The sequence below is a fragment of the Macrobrachium rosenbergii genome, chromosome 28 (assembly GCF_040412425.1).
Source record: "Macrobrachium rosenbergii isolate ZJJX-2024 chromosome 28, ASM4041242v1, whole genome shotgun sequence".
Classification (NCBI taxonomy): Eukaryota; Metazoa; Arthropoda; class Malacostraca; order Decapoda; family Palaemonidae; genus Macrobrachium; species Macrobrachium rosenbergii.
The window spans coordinates 15,290,073-15,316,165 of record NC_089768.1 but is presented as its reverse complement, the minus strand read 5'-3'; the positions used below and the strand labels follow the sequence as shown (position 1 = coordinate 15,316,165).

The window sequence follows — 26,093 nt, the reverse complement described above, 5'->3', positions numbered from 1 at the left end:
TCAATCCTGGGAGTTTTTTCCTCTTTTCAAAAGCCCTTCAGTAGTGTTGGTATAGAGATCTCACAAAAATTGGAATGACATATGATACACAATTCAGAGAGATAGAGAAAGAGAGAGAATCAGATGCATATCACCTGGGAAGATTCATAGTGTTTTGTGGAATTTTTCACCTTTGTTGTGCCATGACAGCACTTAAAAAACTTTCTGACCTGGGAGATTTTAGGTTTTTTTGAATTTCATGTAAAGGATTTTGAAACTGCCTTATTATTATTATTATTATTATTATTATTATTATTATTATTATTATTATTATTATTATTATTATTATTTTCTAGGTGTGTGGGTGCCCGTCAGGTACTGTATCAAAGAAGTCATGGAAGGAGTTTTGAGTGCTTTGGTTGACATTTGTGAACAAAGAAATTCTTACTTGCTAAGAAATGAAGTTTAAGAAATTGCAAATTTGTGACTTTATTCTTTTACTTCTGCAGAAGGGAGTGAGGAAGGAACATTTCTCGTACGAGAAAGTTGTTCCTCGCCTGGAAATTATGTCCTGTCTTTCATCACTGAGGGCCTCCCACTTCATATACTAATCCAGAAGTATCATGGGGATGCATTTTTTTCATTGGGTAAGTCTTTATTAGGTATATAGGTACAGTATACTATATTAGAAAGTTGGAGGGAATTATGTAGAGTCCTTTATTCTTATTGATGCAAAATTGTTAACAAGCATAGCATTGGTTTAGTAATAGTTTTAGGAGAAGTAGCCATGAAATATATGTCACATATGAATTTATGAGAAGTTAGTTATGGAGGATTTTGATTATGAAATAACCGAGCCAGTTAACTGAATAGTGCAATACCTTGGCTATTGAATAGCAGTGCAAAAGAAATAGTACTGTTTAATTACCGGTACTCAGTTTTCAGTGTGAGAAGCAGGAAGACTGAGAGGTATGTACCTAGTTTTTACTTTTATCACTGAATTAGGGACATCTATGCTATAGTGTCTTGATAATGTCATTTGCCTACAGATGTTTCTCAGAAAACAAGCTGATCCAGTTGGTACCAGTCCTTGAGTGAAAACCATCTTCCTTGAATTACATTTTGAGGAATGGATCATAATATTTCATGTCAAAAGGGGTACTGTAATCCTTTTAATTTTCCTACTGATCAATTACTAAATTGGGGTGTACAGGGTTAATATAAAAAATGAATGCTGCAAGTTACCTTCCCTCCCCCCTCTCTCTCTCTCTCCCCCCCCTTGGGTGCTAGCTGAATTTACTTGTAATTAACACGAACATTCCCATTTACTAATTGGATGAATTATACTTAATAAACTTAAGCATAGATGCACTTTTACCTGAATAAAATCCAGATTAGCATAGCATAACATTTACTCTGTAGCTTTTAATATCAGCAAGGAATTCTGTTATCCAATTTAGCTGTTTTGAACTTGTGATTTGTTTGATTTATCATCATTATTCAATAACATCTGTAGTTGAGAAGTGCAAAAGCCATAATGGCGTACAGTACCTTGATTGCTGGCATAAAGTTAAAACAAATATTTACTTGGCTCTCATTTGGGATTCAGTTCAGTTGTTTTGTAACTTTGATATGTTGCTTTATTAGGTGACATATTATGGTAAAGGTTTAGCAAAAGTATTACAGTATGCAGTGTGTTATTCACTTATGTTAGTGCTTGTATTGAAATACATTTATAAAACTGTAAGCTTAAGAAGTAATCCAGGAATTACATTTTGATTTGTGATACAAACCTTTATTTCATATGTATTGTACTCATATATTAATTTGAAAGGGACAACCATTGGTGTTCATACAAATTACAACTAGCTTACTAATTTCATATGCATTTACTTTCTACTTGACGGAGGATAAACATTGGTTGATGAGATCATTTTCCAGAATGGAGTCCCTTTTTATACTGGTCAAATAACGTCATTCCTGAACTTTTTTTTTTTTATCTCACATTGACATATGAATGAGTACATTTTCAGTCAGATCTGTCTGATTTAGATAAGTTAACTTGAAAACATAGGAATTGGCATAACTGGGACCACGATGCTGCTGTGCAATCCAGTAAGGGATGACGCTGTCACAAGCCAGTCACTAATGAGCAGTGGCACTTCAACTTAACGAATAGTGGGGTCTGCTCCTTTGGTAAGGAACAAAATCCATGAAGTAATGATGATTGGTATATAGCCTACACAATACAGAAACCTGTAATAACTCACTTAACTCATATTTTACAACAGTTCCATATGATGTATAATAGCCTGTCCTAACTGCAGTTCCTTGTTATGTAATTAACAGCCTATCTTATCTGCAGTGCCGTATGATGTAATTAATAGCCTGGCCTAACTGTTATTTGTAATTTTCATTCCGTTTAAAATATTCAGTTACTTGTCTTTCAATTTCAGAAAAATGTGTGCCAAATGAATTGTTTAAAAATACATACAATACAGCACTTTACAGTTTAAGGTATTGTACTGTAAATTTTGTGTAAGAAGCACAGTGAGGCCCCATTGGGGTTGTGATGACTTGGACATTTTAGTCCAAGTCAGAGTCTCTGAATTTTGTGGGTATGTAATGGAGCAAACAGCAATGGTCCAAACTCATGAGGTGTGGAAGTGGTAGGCTGAGGCGCTTGCACTTCTTATAACCACAGATCTTAGAATTTCAGAGCCTGCTCTCTCACAACAAAACAGAGAAGCATGGCATGGTTACTTAAGAAAAAAATTCAAGTAAGGAAATGTTTTTATACTTTCGATTAACAGTGATTTTCTGTCCTGTAGTACACATACAGTGCAGTTACACTCCTTTCAACCACAGATCTCAGGATTTTTACTTTTGCTCACACAGTGAAACAAAATCTTTTAAAACAAATTTATTTAAAGAACTGTTTATATGTTTGACTAACAGTGATTTGCAATAGTGTAGTTGCCTATTCTGAAATAAAGGTACAGTGCACAAAAGCTTGCAATTACACTGTATTTAACCAAACATCTCAGAATTTCTGAGCAAGTGATTGCCAGACGAACAGAGAATAACTCATTAATTTTTTGTAATGATTTCTGAGCATTAAATTTAACAGCATCAATCACTGGATACCAAGAGTGATACTAATAACAAAGTTGAAGCTTAAATATAAGGCATCCCCTAATAAATCTGCAAGGAAGGTTTGTTAAGCATGAGACAAAAAATACAATACAGTAGGTCAAAAATGTCAGTTACAGTAATACCATACAGTCAATGGAAAAAAATATAACACTGGCTGAAAATGAGTAAATGTTCTGTATGCTTTCCAGTTTTTTAGTGCCATTCCAGAAGGAGGACAAAAAGATTGAAGACCATAGAGGCAAGAGCAACCAAACTAATACCCATCAGTTGGACACTGGATATGAAAGGAAGCTAGAACACCACAACCTATACTCTTTAGAGAAGCGTTGATTGTGAGGTCTGTTGGTAGAAACATTCAAGATACTGAAAGGTATAAGTAACATGGATCCAGCTGAAGGAAACTGGAACTAAAAGGGTTCAACACCAACCATTGTTGGAATATTTTCTCATATAAGATGGATTCATTTTGGAACAAACTACTGGGTGAGGTTGTGAATAGCACCACTACCAGTCAGTTTAAGAACAAATTAGGTAAAGTTATTGACACACGTGATTTTTGTATTTTAAGGGTTTCTCCTTTGATGGATAAATCTCTGAGGCACATTTATCCATGTAACTCTATGGAAAGCAAAGGAGAAGAGTATTTGTAAAAAATTTAAATGTTAAAATTACCAGCAAACTGAATTTATAATACAGTTGTCTCCTCACAAAGGTGAAAATAGCCGAAAATACAGTAAATGATCACGGTAATGGTATTGATGTAAACAATAGAAATAGTGTTTAATGGTGAAACTCGAGTACGTAGTTTACTCAGACATGGACATAATAAAACTAAGCACAGTAACTGGCCACTGAACACCCAGGGATCTGATGGATTAGTGCACACAACTACTTGTCTGCTCGTTCAAGGATTGAGCTTTTGGGATCATTTGTTGACTTTGAAATTTGGGCTGCTCTAAGTGATGGGTTTGTTGTGAAAAAGCGTGATTTATTTAATGGCAGAAAGGTAAATTCTGCATCATCTGTAAATTACCTATGGTACTCTTACTTTGAGTGGTCTACTTTCTTTGCTATTACCACACGTTTATAGAGTTAAAATTTATTTCATGAAGTAAAGGCAAGTTATGTATTGGTTATACATTATCCTTTAAACACTTAAGTACTGGTCACTGGTTATCTGTCAGCTCAGATATGACTAACAAGGAAATAATAGCCTGTCCTTCCTTATAATTAAATATTTAATTGGCTTTAAATACCAACACTAATGATGTTGACAGTTACCTCTGTGTGTGAATGCTCAGTTCATTGTAAACAAGAGTTGTTGTACCCAGTAAATATATACACATGTACTGTACATTATTTCATACTGCATCTAAAGATATGTCATTCTTGTTTTCAGTTCTTGAAAATGAGGCACCTATGTTTCATGGACTTGAAAGTCTAATTAACTATTACTGTCAAAACCCAGTGGGTGACTCCTCAACAGTTCTCAGCCGCTCATGCTGTGGTGAACCACTTCCTGCTGAAGTAAGAGTGCATGGATCCTCCAGTTTACTACACAGGTCAACCAGTCAAGGTGATTACATTTTACTAATAGTCTTGAATGTTGTAGAGATTTTTAGATGTAATGATTAAATGTTTTTATTTGTTTTTTATGGATCAACAATCATGTAATCACAATATCAGAAATAAAATTGCTCCTTGGTAGTTTTTATATATTAACAATCATGAAATCAAAATATCATAAATACGGCAACCTAGATAATAGCAAAGTGGGTTGTCTAGATTGTTTGGCAGAAGTATGCTTTTGAATGATAATCTGCCATAATTTGAGATATTCTTTGATCAAAATGCATGAATTGCACTTGACAGCATATATGACTTTTACTGGATAATAGTTTGGGTAAAAGTTAATGATCTTGCAGTTTATTTCATTTTTTCAGACTTCCATTCTCTATGGATATAAGTTGATGAAGCAGTTTGAATTATACATTTTAACAAGGTTGTTGTTATTAATAACTCCGTATGGAGGCACAACGTTATGTGCCTTACTTTGCACACTGTAATTTGTGTTACAGGTTCTGTATAGCATCTCTTTAGTTCCAGATATATTTCTTTCTGCCTTTTACTTTAAATTTGATCCCTTTGGTTTCTTCAGTATAGTGTTCCAACCTCTATAATTTTTCCCTGTCGCAGTTTTTACCTCTTGTTTCAGAACATGTCTTTGGGCAGCCCCTAAGGGAATAGAAATGTGACTCAGTGGTATTGCTGAACTAATTTATAACAGTAACAGTATTTGGTCTTCCTAACAAACCTGTTACTTTTACAAAGCATATTTGTGTATCAGTGGAAATCTCCACATATCCTAGATCAGAATAAAACAAGAGGCATCAGCTGTACTACTCTTTGTAGGTGGGCATTTGCTCATTTGGCCCTATTAAATCGGAGAGGAAATGCTGTCCAACTCTTTTGTCTGTTAATTTTTTAATAACAGTTTTTCCCATTTTGGACAGGCTTTGATTGCCCTTCATACATGTTTGCAATAGTAATTATTAATTTTCATAGTTTTGGTGCAATCAAATTTTCTTTCTCAGGTCAAAATAAACTGCAGTGTACATACAGTGGTTTTTAAGTGGCTTTCTCCTTAGTTAATAGTTGGTAGTTAGGGAGGTTAAACACACCAATGATGTTGTAGTGAAAGCAACTGAGCAGCGGTGATCAAATCATAACTTTTCAATTACTATTGATTTTTGTCAACATGCTTTTAAGTTCAGCAAACATGTATTCTTTGCTGTGAAAGTTCTAGGCCTATACTATTATTTCTTATCTTGATCAAGATTTTTTTGGTATTACTAAGGTATGTGTGCAAAATATGAGAGAGTGAAAGGCTTTTTTTTTTCATAAAGTTACATAAAGTTGACATAGCACCCTTGACCTGAAAACAAACACAATGCTACTTCAGCATTTCAGTCACTGCTTGCTTTTAGTATGGCCATTTACTGCTGAAATTTACTTTCCCACTTACTCACCTGCTTACTTGCCTAGTCAGCTTCTTTTGCTGTCTGTTCACTTTTTTCGCAAGCCAAGAATGAATAACTCCTGTATCATGATAAATAGGGCTATTCTTCTGAATCTTTGTAAAACCAAGGGTTTTAGGGATATATTAGAGATTATTGCAAAATGTTTAAGTAAAAATAACTCTCTGACTCAGGCAAGTCATCTTAAAGGTTTATGGCAATGTTACAGAGGAACAAATTGCTCAGATTAAAGTCCTGGCTTATGAGAGCAAGTAACTTGCAACTTTCTTACTCTTAAATTTAAAAGACATTTTGTCCACTCGCATAATGATTGGTACTAGGGGTGCCAAATAGCATTTTTTACTTTGTAATTAAAAGTGTTTCACACAGTTTTTTGGGTTACTAATCCTTGAGCCCAGCAGTAACATCAGGGTAGTGATTAACCTCTGGTTGGTGTTTTCGTCTTTCTGGAATCATCATCATCATCATCATCATCTCCTTAATCACTGCATCATGGCATCTTACTAGGTGTTAGAATTTGAGTCATGCACAGCTATGCCATTCATTATGGATAATGTGTATAATTTTACAAATAGGGGCTAGTTCAGCTCATAACCACCTCTTATATATCTTAGCAATGGGTTTTTACATTTGTATCTTCTGGAAGCTGCCACTGTTCTTTCAGACCCCTTTGCTTGCGCTCTGGCTCCAGAGTTTTGCTCACTTTTGAATAAGTTGCTGTGTAGTCTGTAGAAGTAATGGGTTTATGAATTTGAAAAACAATAACAACTTTTTCCAACAAAGCCATTAATTTTAACTATAATCTGTGCCTTTGGACCTTATCATTTTTATGAAGCTGGTCAAACAACATAAGAAGGAAAACAGTTACTCTATGCCCAAGTTCTCTGTGCACGTGTGCCAACTTGCAGCCAGCAGCCAATCTTATTTTTTCTTCCACTGAGGAAGGAGGTTTGTGGGATTTTGTGTGGACACTTGAAAAGGCTATGTAGAGTTATTGGGCTTGTAGTAAAAATATTGTTTTTCAAACTATACATATAAAGCATTTTTCTTCTGAAACATCCCAGATTCCAAATACAGTATGACAAGGATTTGTTTTATTAGATAAGAAATTTTTAGTTTTATCAAAAATTTAATGTATCGTTGTAATGTATCTTATCAGGAGAAATAGTTTTTTAAGTTTAATAGAGGTATGTTTTAAAATGTAGATTATGAGAAAACTACTACTTTATGGTTTCTTAATTTGTTTTTGATGTTAATTTTGCAGGGAATATAAATATTGTGTCCGAACTCTTGAAGTCTGGCTATAAGAAACTTGATGACAAGAACAACAATGGCCAGACAGCATTACACATTGCAAGTGTGAAAGGTCATGAAGAAATTACAGAAATGTTAATAAAAGCGTCAGCTTTAATAGAGGTTCGAGATGGAGAAGGTGTCACTCCTTTGCACGTAAGTTGCTTTTGAATGTGTCATACTTGTCATAACTTTCATTGTAGTTCATTTAAATTTTCTTGATGGTAGCATCATAGCCAGTGCTCTTCAGATTTTTTTTTTTGTGCCATCCAAACAATCACTTTTTCTCCCAAATTTAGCATTTGAGTGGGTTTTGTCCTATGCACAGTCCTCACTGTATTGGGATTTACAGTAACGTTCTCATTAGAGATAAATATGGTGATGCAATAAATGCCAGTAATAGTGTTACATTATTTTTGTCCTGGATTTTTCTTCAGTATCCTGAGTGCTTTCAGGTTTTGTGGCTTCCTAGAATTATTCATTGTTTCATGTTAGTACACAAATGCAGCCTTCTTTTTGCATAATCAGTGCACGCTAACAGCTGTGGGATAGATACTGTAGTCAGTTTACTTTTAACTAAATAATAGTTTGTGAAGTGTAGATGTAAAGCCTTGTTCTATGGGAGGCTTGTGTTGTTGGTTGTATCCTCTGTTCATTCAGTAATGTTGTCTACTTGCTGAGCAATCCAAAAGAGCATGGGCAGGATTGTTGTATATCTCTTCCATTTTCTGTAGGAAGGAACTACTCTGGAGCAGACATCTTGTTAGTCTCATCTTCCAATACCATTTTTTTTACCATTTTCTACTTTATTACATTTTTTACTTTACAGTTGTTTAAGTAATTTCACTGCGATATTTAATATAGCTTCAACTTTTCTGGGGGTCTTAGGTATTCATAATTGAAAATGTAATAAATTTTCTTGTGTTAATTTAAAATGCAATTTCCAGGTTTTGAATATTCATGTTGTTACATGATGCAATATGTATCCTGGTAAAAGTTTTTTTTTAATATTCTTGAAAACATTCTCAATTTACTTTACTGTTATCTACAAAATATTTTCTTTTTTCTTGTATGTAGTTTACTGGTGCATATGGATTATAAGGTAAGATTCTTGTTCATGTAGTTTTGTGTGAAATTCAAATTAGTTTACTATTAATTTTTCATATCATGCCCATTGATCATATACAGCCCTCACTCATGGTCCAAATGTCACCAGACTTGTATTCTGATGTCTTGGAGACAGAATATGGCAGTGTATATGAATGAATAATGACTGACAATCAGGAAAAAAGAATGAAACTACAACAGCTTTTGTGATTTTGATCCAACTATAGGAGTAAGTATCTACCTCTGTTTTGCCTTTCTCAGGACTGTAAACATCAGTGTAAGATCCTCCCAAGCTTTGTGTCAACAGTATGTATAATCTGAATTAATTTTCATTCATTGTGATTCGTTGCTTTTGATTCTTTTCATCATGTTCCTATTCATTATTGCCCCCTTTTTCATTAAAAATAAATTAATGATAAATGATCACTTACAGCTTGTGTCATGTAAGCATTCCAGTTCATTTTTACCTTTATTATTGAATTTCAACCTGTATCACTCTCTGTTGCTTGCAATTCAGTAATTCTACTTATTGTTGTTGTTAATTTTTTAGTTTTCATATAATTGAGAGTGTTTGTGCTTTGTGTCAACTTGACTCCATTAATTTACAAATGCTTGTCTTGTGTGGTTAGTTATCCAACAGAGGTGCTCCAGAAGAAGAAAAAGAAGACTGCCACCTGTCCAGGTATGCATCTGGTAAGCTCAGTGGCCATGGTAGTAAAGTCATCCCTTTCTATTTGCCAGACATAACACTTTTGTTGTTGTGATCCTAGTCTGTTGTAGTTTCATTCTTTTTTCCTGATTTTCAGTCATTATTCATGCATATATTGCCAGTTGGCTTTCTTCATTCTCTGGTTTGGTGATTGTTTTGTACTTACTTTGTTTAAATTACTTAGATTATCATGGTGTGTAATTTCTTTCATGTGTGAATTCTTTTACCAGCTGGAAGTGCTGCAAGTGCCTAGTTGTTGCAGTCCCCAGCAAATTTAAGTGCACATGTTACTTTCTGCTATGTTAGATGTAGGTATTTTTCTCAGGTGTTTTTGGTGTTGCAGTACATTCTTAGTGCATGTAGCTTATATCCTTTTTGTTGTTAGGTATCAAGTTCAGCTTATGAGTGTAGGTTTAGCACTCTGTTCCCAGTTAATTTTGTGTCATTTTTGTGCAATAAGTTAGCTATCATATTTACTTTTTGTGCATGTTATTGTTTTATAGTGTTGGTGTGTTAATTGCAACATTATCTGTCTTGTGCACTTTACACTATGATGGGTTTGCTAAACGTAAGTTTTATGTGTTAATATGATCGGAAAGCATATTCTGTTGTATTATTATTGCTCTCATTCCTTCATTTCTTAATACAATGGATTGTGATGCTGGCTGTTTGTATTAGCAGTGGTAGAAGTTTCATGGATGTTATTGATTTTTTCATATTATTTTGTACCATTTTGGTATCTGCATATTTTGAATAATGCCACAGTGTAGATATATATTAGTGCTATCAGTAGTCAGTGCCCAAGCTTTGTACATATTTGATATGGAGAAGGACATTCAATTCTTGTGTAGTGTGGTAGAGTCCAAGTTTACTCCCCTAAACTGATGTGTTAGACTTGTAGGAATTTTCCTCAAGCTAAGTGGCCTTTTTTTTATATAGTAGTGGGGTTTTGCTAACATTTTAGTCTTCTCAGATCATGCAGTGTTGGCTTCATTGATGACTGTCCTTACTGGTGACACTGCCTTTCAATCCACTGCCTAACCATAAAAAATTAGAACAGTAAAGCTACTGAACCACTGAATATTGGAAAATTGAAGCTATTTATCCATCAGAAATATTGAAGTTGGGCTCCAACGATCCTAGTCTTTCTCCTTGATAAGAGGTCAGTTTTCAAGGGTGTTAATCAGTGTTCACTTGTGCTGAGATGCACACTGTACTTACTTTTGTTTATGCACCCTTAGCTTCAGACGCTGATATACCTGATGGCTCCGGTACCTCTCAAGGTACCAATACCTCTCTTCTGCCAATTCGTGCCCCCCAATGAGAGTGTTTCTGTACCTATTAAAACCTCTTGGAACTGCCTTGACTAAGGCTGTAGCTGTTATCAAGGTGCATGCTAAACTTGCTTCCTTTTGACATGCCTCTCGTATAAGTACTTGTAGTATTGGTGGCTGGAGGAGATACCACTATTCTCCTTCAAGATGCTTGCAGGGTTCCACTTGCACTTCTGGTATTAGCAAATTTTCTTAAGTTAAAAGCTCTGGACATAATTGTTCAACTGACTCGAGACAAAACCAGAAAAGCATAGCTCACTGAGGTGCCATTCCTCTGCTCATGAGGTTCATCTGTCTTGTGTTTAGTAGCTCTGCTAGCTTTAGCACTTTTGCCACATGTTTTCAAGATTCTTCCATTGTGGTTAAGGCACCCATGGTTCCTCTCTCTCTTCTGAGCTACTGTTCACCCTCTTGACACCTCTGTTATTATAGATAATAACTTATATGGCCATGTGGGCTGCACGTCAGACCTCGCACCTGCCTCACCTGCAACTGTTGATGTGTACACCACTTCAAAGGCCTGAAGCCTGCCTTTGACCAATGGCTATGACCCTTCACCAGCCACAACCGTGTCTCACCTTTAACTGTCAATGTGTGTGACACCTACCCTACTTGTGCACTTGTGGCTTGTCTGTTATGACTGAATGGTGCCTACTGAACTTACTCACTTGGAGGCTATCAGATAATACCTTGTTAGAAAATGTTTTTTGGTCAAGTCAGTTGAGGATATTGCAAATCCTGTCTGACAGATGCCAGAGGCCAACAATTCTTAGCATATACAATTATATTGTTTTATTTTTACAGATTTCCAGCTGGCACCAGAAGATTTATCCTAAAGTTAAGACTGCAGGTTTGTTAGTTATGAAAACTACAAATTTATAGAAAATTTTTAATTTTTATATGATTTTCCTGAGCCTTCCTACAGGTCTTTGTCCTGTTGTTTCCATATTCAGTGTTTTTACTGACCAACTATTTCTCATCTCTTCTCATCAAATGTCCACAGGTCTGCTGATGCTGCTAAATTGACTCTTGACTATTATTGTGACCTTGTTTACTCTTCCACTGTGAAAGAGAAGGTATTCTAGCAAAGAGGGTCTAGGGGAGCTATGCACCTTCCTTATCTCTTATCTCCATCATTCAGTGATGTGGCTTCCTCGTCCTAAACAGCCAGTCTAAATCATCTGAAGAGGAAGCGTTCAATGTCTCTTGTAATCTCCTTAGATCCTGTGACCCAGATGTTTAAAGGACCCTTGCCTGCTACTTCCAGAACACCCTTGTTGTTCTGATATTCCAGTCACTTGGAAGAAGGCCCATTATGATCCAGCTTTGATTTGTTTGCTGATTTGAGTTTTCTTGACTAGGATGATGAGGAAGCAGCTAGGCCTATGCAGAAGGAAGCTTTATTTCTGAAAGAATGGGCTGCAGGGGTAAGGTTGACAGTTTTCATTCTATACATCTTTCTAAAAAGGAGGCTTTTTGCATCAGTAATGTATCCTGAAGAATTTTGGTTGTGACTTGGCTGAGCCTATGAGTCTCCTCTTGCTACTGTTGTTGAGGACATCATGCTGACTTACGGTACTTCATATATCAACCTCAAGAAAGTACCTGCACTATGTCAAGGGAGGCAAGATTTTCCAGCTCAAAGCCTTGTACTTTGGCCTGAGAGCAGATCCATGGTTTTTGCCTGGATTTGAGCGTCTGTGGCAGCCTAGGTTCACAGGTCTACCATAGGCTTTTCGATGTACCTGGATGATGGAAACATTCTTGCTGAGTCAGCAGCAGAACGCTGATGGAACTCAGGTCATCTGTGTGACTTGTGCTAGCATCTAGGCCTGTAAATTAAATTAGTTCCATATAGAAAGGCAATGTATCTGGATTTGGAAATAAATACTTTGAGGCTAATGGTTTGTCCCTTGTCAGTCAGGGTGTTGAGAATGCATGCAGTGATTCAAGAGTTTCAGTAGTAACCAGGCAGTATTGTTTGATTGCATGCTTCACAATAAGGTTACAGCTGTGACTATCAAAGCATTGGTCGGCTGTGGTTCCCCCAGTTGCTAATTCTGTCACACACTCAGAAGTAAGTACTTCCAGATCTCTTGTTGGGACAGAACCCAGTTTATCTCAGGATAGGCGCTCCTGGTTGTTACTTTAGTTCCAGAAGTCTTCTCTACATTGCTTTGAAACTTGGTTTGGGAGCTCACATTTTGGTCAGCAAACTACAGATATTTAATGAAAAGGTAGATAGGATGTGACACTTTAAGCTTCTGGACTTGTAGGAAGTGTCACTGATTATGCAAGTACTCTTGAGTCTGTAGAGGGTAAATTCATTGAAGTTATGGTAGAAAATTCCACCACTGTGGGAGGAATGAGAGCTTTGTTGGGACGTAGTCCAGTGGGGTCAAGATTGTCCCAAAATTTGTGCCAGGGAGGCAGAACATCCTTGCAGACAGCTTTAGCAGGGCGGAGCAAGTTCTTGTGGAGTGGTTGCTTGATCCTGGAAGTATGCAAAGCTTTCAGTCAGATGTTAAGCATGCCCCTAATTGACCAGTTCATAATGGGCCTATCCACAAGCTTTTTGGCTATTGTTTAGCTCAGATGTACCTAGTGATCTGGAAGCTGGACCCCTTACTTCACAGTGGGTATAGTCTTGATGCTTAACTTTCCTTCCACTCAGACTGATCAGTCCACTCATCAGATAAGTTCTTGTAAATCTCAAAGCTTCCAGCATCTGGTGGATGATGATGATTGGTTTTTTGGGGGAAGGGAGTGTGGGGAGGCCTGGTACTCAGACCAGATCCACCCCAGATCCTTGCCAGCATGGAAGAGGTTCCTGAAACAGCCCATGTCTAAAAGTTCTATGCAGGCCCAGGCATCCTTTGCCTTCATGCCCTGAGGTTATCAACCATGGCCTCAGAGGTCAGTCCCTACCAGGCAGAGGGGAGCAGATTTTCTTGGTATCATGAAAGGGACGTCGGTCTATTCAAGGCTTGTAATTGTATGAATGTAGACTTATGTATTTTCACCTTTAGTGTATTTTCACCTTTAGAAGCTGTCAGTGTATGTAATCAAAGGCTAAAGAGTAGCCCTGTCCCAAATGTTGGAAGCTTTGTGGCATTGAAGTGACTGTATTCAAGGTCCTCAGGAGACTTCCGTCACTTTGAAAAAGGTCTTTCATTCGAGAACCTCAGGAGAGACTTCTGTCACTATGAAAAGGTGTCCCTCATAGGACAGTTCAGGTTTTATATGAGACCTCTCCTTAGTTCTCACCTGGGTTCCATACTGACCACTTTGGAGGCACCTGCCCACTTGTTTCATTCTGTTATGCAAGTGAGTTGCATATACTGTCTGGCAACTTCACACATAATACATGTGGTCTTTAAAGGGCAAGCCATTTCCCTGCTGATTTTGATGCTAAGACCCAGGTGATTGGTGCCCAAGATTGTAAAATTGCTCCTTAAGTGATCCACCCTTGGCATCCAATGGCAGGAATGAATCCTCTGTCCTGTGACAGCCATCCATCAGTCTGTGAAGAGGACCAGGCACCCAGGAGGTGAGGACTTGGCACTTTTTGTCAACATCAGCAAAAGAAACATCCTCAAAAGCACCATGTTCTGAGTGAGGCAGGTTATATTTCAAGCATATTCAGCGATTTTAGAAAAGAGGTTGCTCAGTTAAGAGTTACTATGGACAAAATCAGGTCCCTTTCAACTTTTGAAGCTTCTTAGAGGAACATTGATAACTGTCATCATTATGTATTTACAAGATGTCAGTCAAACGTTTCCATTTTTTAATTTCACGATTTTATGAACAAAAGGAAGGGATTATACTTGCTGGTACTGTTTGATGTAGTAGGACAGGATTTGCTGGTGGAGGTGTCTTTATCTTCCTCTTCCTCCTATCTATAACGTTTCATCCTTTTTTTTTTTGTCTCACTTATTCTCAAACATCTGTCCCGCTGTAAATTTAATTATTTTTTCTATATATGCTGTCACCAGCACTAAAGAGAAAACCGTTGAATTTAAATGTATATGTTATCAGTCCATCTGTTGATTACATGTACATGTAAATTGCACTCCCATGAGGCAGTGTATGAATGTCTGTCTGTCTGTTTGTTTATGCTCTCTCTCTCTCTCTGTGCTGCATTTGCATTGATATTTTGCTCCAAATTTGGATAGTTAATATCTCTTAATGAAATATGATTATTATAAGTGTGTATATCAGTAAATAGTGACCTGCACATTTATTTAATATTTCAGTGATATATGATAACTTAAGCTCAAGTAGTGTATGAGAAATTTTGGACAATGTAAAGATTTCACAAATTTTCTATGCCATGCCAAATGAATAGCAAACTTAATATGCCTTGCACAAATAAACACTCGCAAAGATTGGGATGAAATGTTCATAAGATTTTTAATGTTAAGATACCAATATTTTAGTACAAAATGGTAGCCAGTTTGTATAAAATCAGCAGAAAATGCACCCACATGTGCACATGGAGTGAATATGGTGTTTTTTTTTATTGTTATGTCTGCATATGTTGTTGAATTTATTACAATTGCAAGAACCTCCTCAAAAATTGCCATTGTTGGTGCATATCCAAACAGACGAGGCTTATAATTTTAATAAGTTTTTCACATTGTATGGGTCAATTGGTAGTACCATTTCATTTAAGGTTCCAGGTCTCGGTCACAATGTAAGTGTGATTTTATTTCCATTACATTTGTTACTGTTATTAAAAAAGTGGCATTTCACCTTACCTCCTACCAGCAGTTATAGCTTTCAAAAGATTTTTTACATGTTATGTATGTCACCACTCGAAATGGATTAGGTATTCCATTTCAGAACATCCCTTATTCATGAAAACTGTAAAAAAAAAAAACTGTAAAAAATCTGCAATCAAAAAAGTGAAAGAAGATGAAATTTACAATATACAGGTCTGTCTGGCAGTAGCAACATGGAGATGATAGGCAGTGTAATGTTGTTTGGAAATGTTGATATCATGTGGAAAGCTTATCTGTTTTTATTGTCATGTATTTTATTATTATAAGAGTTTATATTCAATTAATTAGCATATAATTTTATGCACCATAAAATTGCATCACTTTCTGCTTAATATTAAAACAGCCATTATTAAGCCAAAGTCAGTCATGAATTTTAGGATTAGTATAAATATGTCAGTCAGTCTTACATCATCACTTTTGCATTTGTTATATAGTTACATTGTTTATATTTTTTAACGCATGATCGGTTTTTGCATAATTTTACTCATTAAAATAAAATTTTAGATACTGTAAATGTAAATGGAAGTCAGTTTTATTATATTTTATTCATTTCACTCTCTTTGTGTTTGTAACATGGATAAAAGATGATAGAAAAAATATTTTATAGCACTTAATTGAGGCTACCTTTCACTCTTGCACACACATCATGTAAAAAGATACTCATGTGTTCTTTCAACAAAGAATGCTAAAAAGGGATGAACTAATAAGTAATATGTAAAGAGAAATAAAAAATGTGTATGATGAATGAATATAGCAGAGAAAACAAGACTAAAGGAACAGTTGTAGGTATTCAACAAAAGCGATTAAAGATAAACAGTATATTTGAATGCATAATGAATCAATGTGTGAATGCTGAAAGGACAAAAAATATTCTCTTGCTTCCTCCCTCAGGCCACCCCAGTGCGTTTTGAAGTTTTGAGTCCTTGGTTTGTTTAAACTGCTGAGTAATAATAATAAATTCTTTCTCTCTCTCTCTCTCTCTCTCTCTCTCTCTCTCTCTCTCAGATTATATTAAAAGATGGGCTTCTTTGATCTTGTAATAGAACCAGGTTGCTGAATGTTCAATTTCATGATACATATGGCATTGCAACAAGTAGTGAATTTTACTCTTGGTGGCTGCTACTCAGTTTGGTCCTTAGGATATTTGAATGAAATCTTTCCATTCCAGTTAGCTTCCTTTGTAGAAGACCTTCAGTATTGGGTGCAGCCATTAAAGTACGTGAATATTTATAAAGGAAGGAGTAGATTATACAGTAGATCATTTAGGTAATTCCCAAAAAATGTCCTCATTATTATTTGTTCTCTCAATCTAGGTGGCCTTTCATTCTAACATTTATGTAGACTGTTTGATTAGAAATACTGGTGATGGGGATTTGAGGTTTTATGTAATTTGTTCATGGCTGTTAATGATGAAATTACAGATTGCTTAGATGGGACTTTTAGCGAAGAAGTTGAATTTCAGTTTGCATGGCTTTTAGTACTGTATTTTTTATTTCCATATCCTTGAAGAAATTATGGATCTGGTTTGTGCAAATGTTTTATATATATCCTTTACCTCATGACAGACTGATGTGTTTCACCTTTTCTAATAGTTATGTAAAGTTGCAGGTATGGGAAATTATTGACAGACATACTGTAGAACTATGTCAGATTTTGTTGTGCATTTTTTAGATACATACCTGTATATGCATGATTGCTCAGTATTTGTTTATATTACAGCTTGCTTGTAGACATAAAAGACCTGCTATAGTACGACTTCTTGTAGGCTTGGGTAAAGCTGACTTGCAAGCCAGAGCTACAAAAACAGGTACTGTACAGCAAATGACTGGTACTGTAATGAAATTCATGCATTTTGCTGAAAGTAGTATTTGAATGTAACACGATTTTTGGTGTTCAAAGGTTTGTTTTTCCATGTGGAACAACAGAGACATATGGATATTATTTCTATTATTGTAGTGTACTTCCTTAATAACATTGCTCTTACACATTTACAAACCCTTTTTTTTTACACATTTTATTTTATGCAGAGCTTAGACCATTCAAAATTTACATAGCCATTGAGGTAGAAGGGTTACTTGTGTTGATTACTGGAGAAAAATGACTGGATTGATCATAGTTTTTTATGTTTTTCTAGCTATGAAGGAGCCATACTTCATCTTGTCATTGTAGATCCACAGCTTTCTGATCATTCTCCATACTCATTATTGGTGATCATGTTCATTGAATAATAAATAGAAGTTTTTATGCAATAAAGAGCTCTTGTATTTATTTCATCAAAATCCTTGTCCTCATGCTTATATTCTTGTCTTGAGTGTTCCAAGATTATCAGTCACATCTGTACACTGCTGTTGACTGATCTTGTCACATTTCCCAGGTCTTTACTTAGCTGAGGATTACTGTTTCAGCACTAAATACCAGTTTTATCTAAATATTTTTTCATTTCATGTTATTTATTTATACATTTTTCCACTTAAGAGCACTAGGTAGGTGATGAATAAATTCTTCGGTTATTACATACAGTACTGCTCAGCCAGTATCTGTTAGTTACTTGTCATTCTGAGAGTTTAGCTCTTTTGCAATTTTTGCTTATTACAGGTTATAATGTGTTTCTTCATTACAATCCATTAGTTGTAAGAGGCCATATTGTGTGTAGAACTAATCCAAGGCACACCATTATTCTGAAAAGGATGCTCATGCTCCATCTGGCTGGTCCCCTTTTGCCATTCACATCCAAGTTCATTCCATTAGGCAACTCCATAGCATCAGTATCTCATAGGTGCTCTCCTAATTTGTTTAAAGAGTATGCACCCAGCCTCTGTGCCTTCTTGCTTTTGCACTAAGTTTTTTGTCAGTTTTACTCTACTCTTATCCTGGGTCTGTAATACCTTCACTGAATTGTATGTGTTGTAGAGAGCTGACCTCCATCTTGTCTCCTTTCATGGGATTTGAGTAAATAAACAATTTTTTTATGAGGTCTTAATTCACTGACATTCCATCTTTTCAAATTAACACTTGCTTAGCCGTCAGTTACTCAGAATACAGTGTGAGAATCTGTGTGTGAGTTCATGTGTTTTGCTCACTTCTTCCAGGAAAGCATTTTCAGGAAATGTTTTTCATCCTAGTACTATGTTTGTTTGTTTATTTTTAGGACTGTAATAGTAAGTTTTGCTCAGTTTAAATGTAGCTCCACCCTGACTGTACATTAATTAGGAACTCGTGTAAATTTTGATTCATTGTACTTGTGTTAAAATCTGTGTGGTAAGTTTGAATGAAGACTTTAAAGTCTTCATGTAGTCTGCATGGATTGGCGCACAGACCAGTTGTTCCGATTTGTACAGAAGAGAGCATATAAAAGTTTTGCCCCCAAGATTTCTGCCTTTGGACTCTGCAGCCAGTGACAGGTCACCACTGCCTCTTCCATGAAGAAGGGAACAGTTGTTGGACAGCAGGACTACAAGTGCCAGACAATGAGTAAAAGGCAAGGTTTGACTCCTCTTGAGACCAGGTGATACTGGTAGTGGAACCCACAGAGAATCTAATGGCCTTGCAGGATTAATGCTGATTAATCTTCCTGTGGGTAGGTCCTGGATTTAGTTTGGCATCTTTAATTTTCAACAGCCCTCCCAGTCACCCTTAGTAGGAGGAGAGAGGCTCAACAGTGAGGGGAAGCTTAAGGAAATTGTTCTAAACAGTTCTCAGGGACATCATGTTAAGAAAGAAGGATTGGGTGTACAGTGGAAGTTTAGGAGATTTTACACAATACAGGATGTGATGCCCACCCAGGAAATCATTAGCAATCAATCTTGCTTTTGAATTGGCAAAAGTGGGCCTTAGTGGATTAGGCTCTATTCTGGCAAACAGGAATTCACCATCATATGACATTTTGAAAGTTACTTTGAAGTCCTCACCCAGAGGAAACAACAGGAGAAGAGTCCTGGCAAGTTTATCAGGGATGAGCCCTTGCTTTTTCTAGGTCCAGCAAGAGGGTAAACACCTCCCTTTTGTATAGACAACCTTTTAAATTACATACATAGGATTGGTGAAGTTCTGGATAAGGATGTCCAATCAGTGCTGGGGAAAGGAGCAATCAGAGAAGTTCAGCCAGGGAATTTGGGTTTTTAGAGTTGACTGTTTGTAGTTCTGAAGGTCTTGGGAGGTTGAAGACTGGCTAACAAGGCCCTGAGTCTGACATCCTTCAAGATTTAGACAGTAGACTTAATGAAGAGATCCTTTAGAAAGGGTAGTGTCTTGGAATTACTAGACCTTATGATGGATATTTTCACATCCACAACCATTTTGCCTCCAGGAGATACAGTCTCTTCACCTAGTTGGGAAAGATGTACCAGTTCAGGATGCTATGCTTTGAGTTGGCAATGGCATCTCAGGTCTTCATGAGTTTTGGCTCCTTCTGCTGGGCTCACAGAATGGTCATCCATCTTATATATACCAAGACAAGTGGCTTGTCGTAAGCACTTCTCTTTGAACCTCAACAGAGACCCTAATAATCTTGCTGGCCCTTTGCTGCCCTCCTGCTCCTCCAGATCAGTTTGGCAAATTGGAATTGCCCCTTTCCACACTAGCAACATATCCGATTATGATTAAAAAAAACCCTGGAGAAGAAGGCGAGGCCTGTGGAGGACAGTACCTACTTGGTAAAGTATGCTCACTGACTTTTTTCAAAGGGTGCAGCTCCAACAACAAAAACATGGCAGTTCATAATACAGCATTAGCTACAGTGTCCTTGGAAAAGCTGGTCCCTTCAGCAGATTGAGGTTTCAGTTCCTTGAGCTCTGGCTTGAATGATCCTGGTGACAATGTAGGTGATAGTGGAGAGACATGATTCCCAGGTGGGGTTCTTCTAGTTCTGGAAAACCCAAGACTCCTGTCATTTATGGATGCTTGGAACAAAGGGTGATGAGCTCACACTTCAAATGAGCCAGCGAACTACATAGCTTGTCAGTTTATTACCCATACAGAGAACTGGTCCTCCAGTGGCCTTTTCTTTGCTTATGAGTTTGTGGCAGAGACCTGAAATGGGACCTCATGATGTCATGTTTCTTCATATTGCTATATTGTACTTGAGAGTATCCAAGGAGGACTTGTCCCAATTTGAAATCAAGGCCCATGAGGTTCAAGCAATCCCCACCTTGTTGGCCTTCAAGCATAATGTCGAATTGGCAGCCCTATTTAGGGCAGCTATGTGAGATGTTGCTCCACCTTGCAGTTCTTCCTCAGAGGTGTAATTAACAGATGGAAACAGATTATTTCTTTGAGCTCATTAGTCATAGTTGGACAAATTATTCTATGGGGTAGCTTGAGAAGGGCTGCTACTTCCTCCTAACTTTCCTTCTCACTACCACTTTCAAGGGCTCGGCTTGGTAAGCAGGCCAACCAGTTATCAAGGTGAATATTCAGGCTTCTTGAGCCTATCCCTCTGCAGAGTACAAACTATTACTTTTCTCCCCAGCTCTCTGGAATGCTCCACTTCATGCCAAACCTCTCTCAGGGGACCTGGATCATAAATCATTAGGTCTTCAGGAGTTTCTTCCTCATCTTCCCTCCCAAATAGTGATTCAGGCATCTTCTAATTGAAGGGTTGTAATAAACAAGTGATTTTCCTATAATACAGTAACATGTTTTTTCTACAAACTCATTAATCACAAGGGACTAAGTCTATCTCCCATCCCTGCACTCATTTGACATCCAGTAGGGCACAACAGAATGAGTGTGCCTGTGAGATGTGGTAGAAGGCTGGCTGGATGAATGAGGACATTCTTTTCAGTAATAGAGTGACTGGAATAAGTTCTGTATGGATTAAGGTATTGTATTATTAATGGATTTGTATGAAAAAATGCAAACAGATCAACAAAAGATGTTTCCCACAACATCTTGACTACCTCTAAATGGGGCAACCACTCTGCAGGGATGATTTGGTTCTGCCTTCTTAGTGTGTTGTGACTATGTTGTGTTTCCATTTTCTTTTGGAGAGGGACTGAAGTGTCTGGGATGATGTTGTGACCTAGAAATTGGCCAAATTATAAGTAATAGGTTTGTATTAAAGAAATTTTTTAGAAAAATATATTTTTTTTTATGTATCAGTTTTCAACACTTGATAATTTTTAGTTTCTGAAAAAACGTATGTCTGAAAATTAGTGCCTCTAGATGTTTAGGAGACTTGTGACAAAATACCAAGACAAATAATTAGATGGACATTATGAAGTCAGGTGTGCCAAAAAGTCTCGCTGATCTATGGTTGTCAAGCAACCAGAACTATAGTGAAGAGAAAGGCAAGTAGACAAGAAGAATTTACTATAAATGTAGGTGTCTATCAAGGATCAGCCCTGGGTCTTTTGCTCTATAATGACAGCAGTGGAGGAAGCTTCCAAAGTAGTGCAGAAAGGGAGGCCTATGGGAGCTCCTACGTGCAGATGACCTAATGGTAACAGCAGAGGCAGAGGAAGTAGTTGTCGTCTTGATAAACAAGTTGAATGAAGAGGAGAGGATTGACATGTGGCGTATTTAGTACTGGGTATTGCATGTAACAGATAGTGTCATAAGAGAGGCTCAGGTTTGGAAAATATACATTAGGCAAAAGATTTTTTGATGCCTGAAATGTATAAGAAGAACAGATGGTAAAGAGGAAGGTGGAGCACTAATTTCAGTTTTTGGATTTTTTCCGACTTAAGAATTGAAGCTTGCTCCATAAGTACAGAAGCACAGTTTATTTCCAGTGAAAACATTCTGTGAAATTCAAACATATATAGCATACAAATGAATCATAATTTGCATATATACTCATGTATCATGCGATCATTAAAATTTCGTCCAAAAACATGATTTCATCATATACATCATGTATAGTGCAAGATATATTTTCAGTAGATTACACTATGCTAAGCTTTCTACCCCAGTCTCAATTTCAGAAGATGCCACTGATAATGCATATTATACCTGAGTTAGCTTTTAAGTTAGGCTTAGAAGCAAAAGTTCATTAGGTTAAATGTGAATCTTTATACATTAAATCAGGCTTACCACAAATCAGGCTTACCAACATTGTGACTTGTCTAAGAATTCATCGCTATTTCTTAGAATTAACAACTTACTACTGCTTGCAAGACACAGGCATAAACAAGAGCAAGTATTGTACTGACATAATTTTGTATTGTCTAGTATGTACTACTTTATACACTTAATTCTCATTATGTATTGCTTATTCAAGGTACTTCTATAAATTGTTCTAGGTGCTGTTGCATTACATGAGGCTGCTGAGAATGGTAGTGTAGATGCTGCAAAATTGTTATTATCATTTCACGCTCCATCATGTCCGCAGAACAAAAATCGAGAAGTACCAGCACTTTTGGCAAAGAGAGGTGGACATATGGAATGTTATAAATTATTAGGTATGTTTACTGTAGTATATTCAGTTTTATAATTTTCTTCCATTGCTGATATTCTTTAGTTTTTGATATATTTGAAAGTATCTATTGTGTTTATTTCTGTATTGAAACTTTTAATTTGTGTTTTATTCAGAATTATCTGCATTATGATTGTCATATGAAGCCCAGTAATTATAATTAGCCTTATTCTGTGCAAAACTGATCTCTTACACAGCTTGAGAAGTTGAAAGGATTCCACTGTACTTGTCCAGCTTGTAGTCCTATGTGAGCCATAATATTTCCCAAGTTTTTGGACATCAGTTAACTGTTGATTACCCAATTTCACATGAACCAGACACAAATGGAGCCCAGGGACCAAAGATATATATAATCAGAGATAGGGAAAGTATGTGATTACATAAAAAATATTTTTTCTCAAAAATCGGTGTTTTTGCAAAAAAAAAAAAAAAAAAAACTAAATTATTATTTTTGCTAAAATGATGTTAATAACAACATTTTTATCCAATCTCTGCAAGTTTTATTGGAAATGAATTAAAAGTTAACAGATTTTGGTGAAGGATGACAGGAGTAATGGGTTTATGCTGTACACTGCATCACTGACAGAAAAGAATATTTTCCGCTGTATGTAAGGAAATATTGAAATTATTCGTAACTGAGATAATTAGACATAAATCAGAATGTCTTTTGTTTTGAAATGTCAATAAATTTCAGGGGAAATCCACCCCTGTCCCTCCTGGATGCAGAATTGGTTGTGTATCATTTCTGATTTTGTTTTCCTGCATTTTTCAAGGGGGGACAGATGGCTGGGTGCAATGAGAGGGGAGTGACAGTAATGCTGTTTACAGGAAAAATTAAACAGAGGAGGAGTTGTTTGGGATGGTGAGTGGCCAGGGAAAGCATTTTCCAATTGGGAATGCTGTGTGTGATGGGTGGAGAAACGTAGGCAGGCATTTGACTTTGTTAGAGCTTTTTTTGTTTAATGTGTTTTACATTTATGCATTTTCCACATTTTATGGGATATTACAGCAGTGTACTGTAATGTGTAATGAAATAGTCATGCACAATGCAAAAAAATAAAGAGATAGGGAGCAACTGATAATATCATGCTAAGAAACACCCTACTGTACGTACAGGCAGCCTATAACAGTTGTGTTTTTTTCACATTTTATGAAAGGATATTATTGTAATGTAACTTGTTAAAGAGGATGGCAGCATCACTGGAATTGATTTTATGTATGGTCTTTTCAGTTCTTATTATTTTCTTCTCATCAGGGCTGATATTGCTAATAACTGGCCGATGTTCATAGTCTGGGTAAGGAAATGGTTTTTTGTATGTTAATTTTAAATACTATCATATACTGTATATGAAGTTAAAATTGGCATTTGGTCGCCATAAAGTTTCTGGGACTCGCCAATTAAATCAGGGAATCTCCTTCGTTGTGTTTCTAAGAGTGTAGTGGAATTTCAACGTTTCCAACCGTATCATAGGTTCATTCTCAAGGAAGGGTGGGCTTGTTCTGGTTGGAATGGGATCGTTAGTTGGTATTTATAGTGTCCCGGGTATCCGGTGTTGTGAGGGCTGAATTTTCATTGGCTGGTTCAAGGGATTAAGTTCCTGATCCAAACCGTCTCCCAGAGGTCAATGCTCACATTGGTCTCCGTGTGCAGATGTTGGAGACTGGGAGGGTAGTATTGGGAAGGTTACTGTTGGTAGATGGGGGCACCACCTTATTGGTTCATTTGTTCGGCTCTTGGCTGCTGGCGGGCGGCGCCCTATATGTCACCGTCGGGAGGAGGGAAGGAAGTCTCCTGCGTGTTGTTGAGGCTAGGTCTCTCCTTTCCAATGTGTAGGGACTCCAGGAGGCAGAGGCGGTGTTGGTATGCTGCCTTATCATTAATTCCGACATCAGGAGTTATGTCCTCTTGGGTTATTCTGATATTGTGAATATTCTTAGCATGACTATGGATGGCACCTTCCTGGGCATGGCAGATCATCCTCATGGAAAAATCTCATTGTGATCATCCCAATGCAGGTGCCAGGGCATTCCCGGACAGGGCATTTGTATTGACGGACCATGTTGGTTTTCTTCAGAGGGTCCTGCACCGCGGTGGCCGGGTTGTTTTTCATGATTAGGCCGCTGGTCTTCTTGCTTTTGTAATAAATTACTAATTAAACTATTTTGCAGGGTCCATAGGGGAGACGTTTCCTTCTATGATATTGTGAAGAGCTTGCTCGTCTTCTTTGTATTTCCTGTGAAACCCCTTGTAAAAGAGAGTGACATCTTCAAGGGTGGCGGGGCGAGGCTCCTGCTGATACCATTTATCGAATGTTCTTCGTGTGCATTTTTTATGTCCCGGTTGGAAAACCCATTGTTAAGTAAAACCTGGGCGACACGCTCTAACTCGGTGTGTGTGTCCTTCCAAGAGGAGCAGTGTGAGGTTTTAATTAACAATGGGTATTCCAACTGGGACATCACAAAAGGCATACAAAGAAGCATCGATAAATGGCATCAGCAGGAGCCTCGCTCTGCCGCCCTTGAAGACGTCACTCTCTTTTACAAGGGAGTGTTTCACAGGAAATACAAAGAGGACGAGCAACCCCTTAGCAATATCATAGAAGGAAACACCTCCCCTACAGACCCTGCAAAAAAGGTTAAATTAGTTATTTATTACAAAAGCAAGAAGACCAGTGGCCTGATCATGAAAAACAACCTGGTCCCCACGCTGCAGGACCCTGTGAAGAAAACCAATGTGATCTATCAAAACAAATGTGCTGTCTGGGCATGCTCCAGTGCCTGCATTGGAATGACCACGATGAGAGTTTCCAAGAGGATCTCCTGCCATGCCCAGGAAGGTGCCATCCATAATCATGCTGAGAATATTCACTATCAGAATAACCCAAAAGGAATTAATTCCTAATGTCAGAATTATTGATGGGGCGGACCACCGCCACCTCCACCTCCTGGAGGCCCTACACACCGGAAAGGAGAGACAGCCTCAACACCACGCAGGAGACTTCCCTCCTCCCGATGGTGGTATGTAGGGCGCCGCCCGCCAGCACCCCAGAGCCGAACAAATGAACCAATAAGGTGGTGCCCATCTACCGTCACTGACCTTCCCAGTACTACCCTCCCAGTCTCTAACATCCGCACGCAGGGATCAATGTGAGCATCGACCTCTGGGAGACAGTTTGGATCTGGAACTTAATCCCTTGAACCAGCCAATGAAAATTCAGCCCTCACAACACGGGGCACCTGGGACACTATAAATACTGTGTGATGACCCCACTCCAACCA

General features: G+C 37.3%; 1 protein-coding gene across 2 annotated transcripts in view; it reads left to right on the top strand.

The window, feature by feature from the left end:
• The window catches only part of Shark (SH2 ankyrin repeat kinase), a 65,112-nt gene that overhangs the window by 8,607 nt on the left and 30,412 nt on the right, over positions 1 to 26,093 (top strand). The window contains exons 3-8 of one of the 2 annotated variants that reach the window (XM_067130178.1): positions 489 to 626; positions 1,029 to 1,137; positions 4,535 to 4,711; positions 7,438 to 7,622; positions 17,120 to 17,207; positions 22,642 to 22,800. In XM_067130178.1, coding sequence (XP_066986279.1) covers positions 4,555 to 4,711; positions 7,438 to 7,622; positions 17,120 to 17,207; positions 22,642 to 22,800 — 589 coding nt within the window. In that variant the 5' untranslated portion in view covers positions 489 to 626; positions 1,029 to 1,137; positions 4,535 to 4,554. The remainder of the gene's footprint in view (positions 1 to 488; positions 627 to 1,028; positions 1,138 to 4,534; positions 4,712 to 7,437; positions 7,623 to 17,119; positions 17,208 to 22,641; positions 22,801 to 26,093) is intronic. The other variant, XM_067130177.1, reaches the window with a different exon arrangement.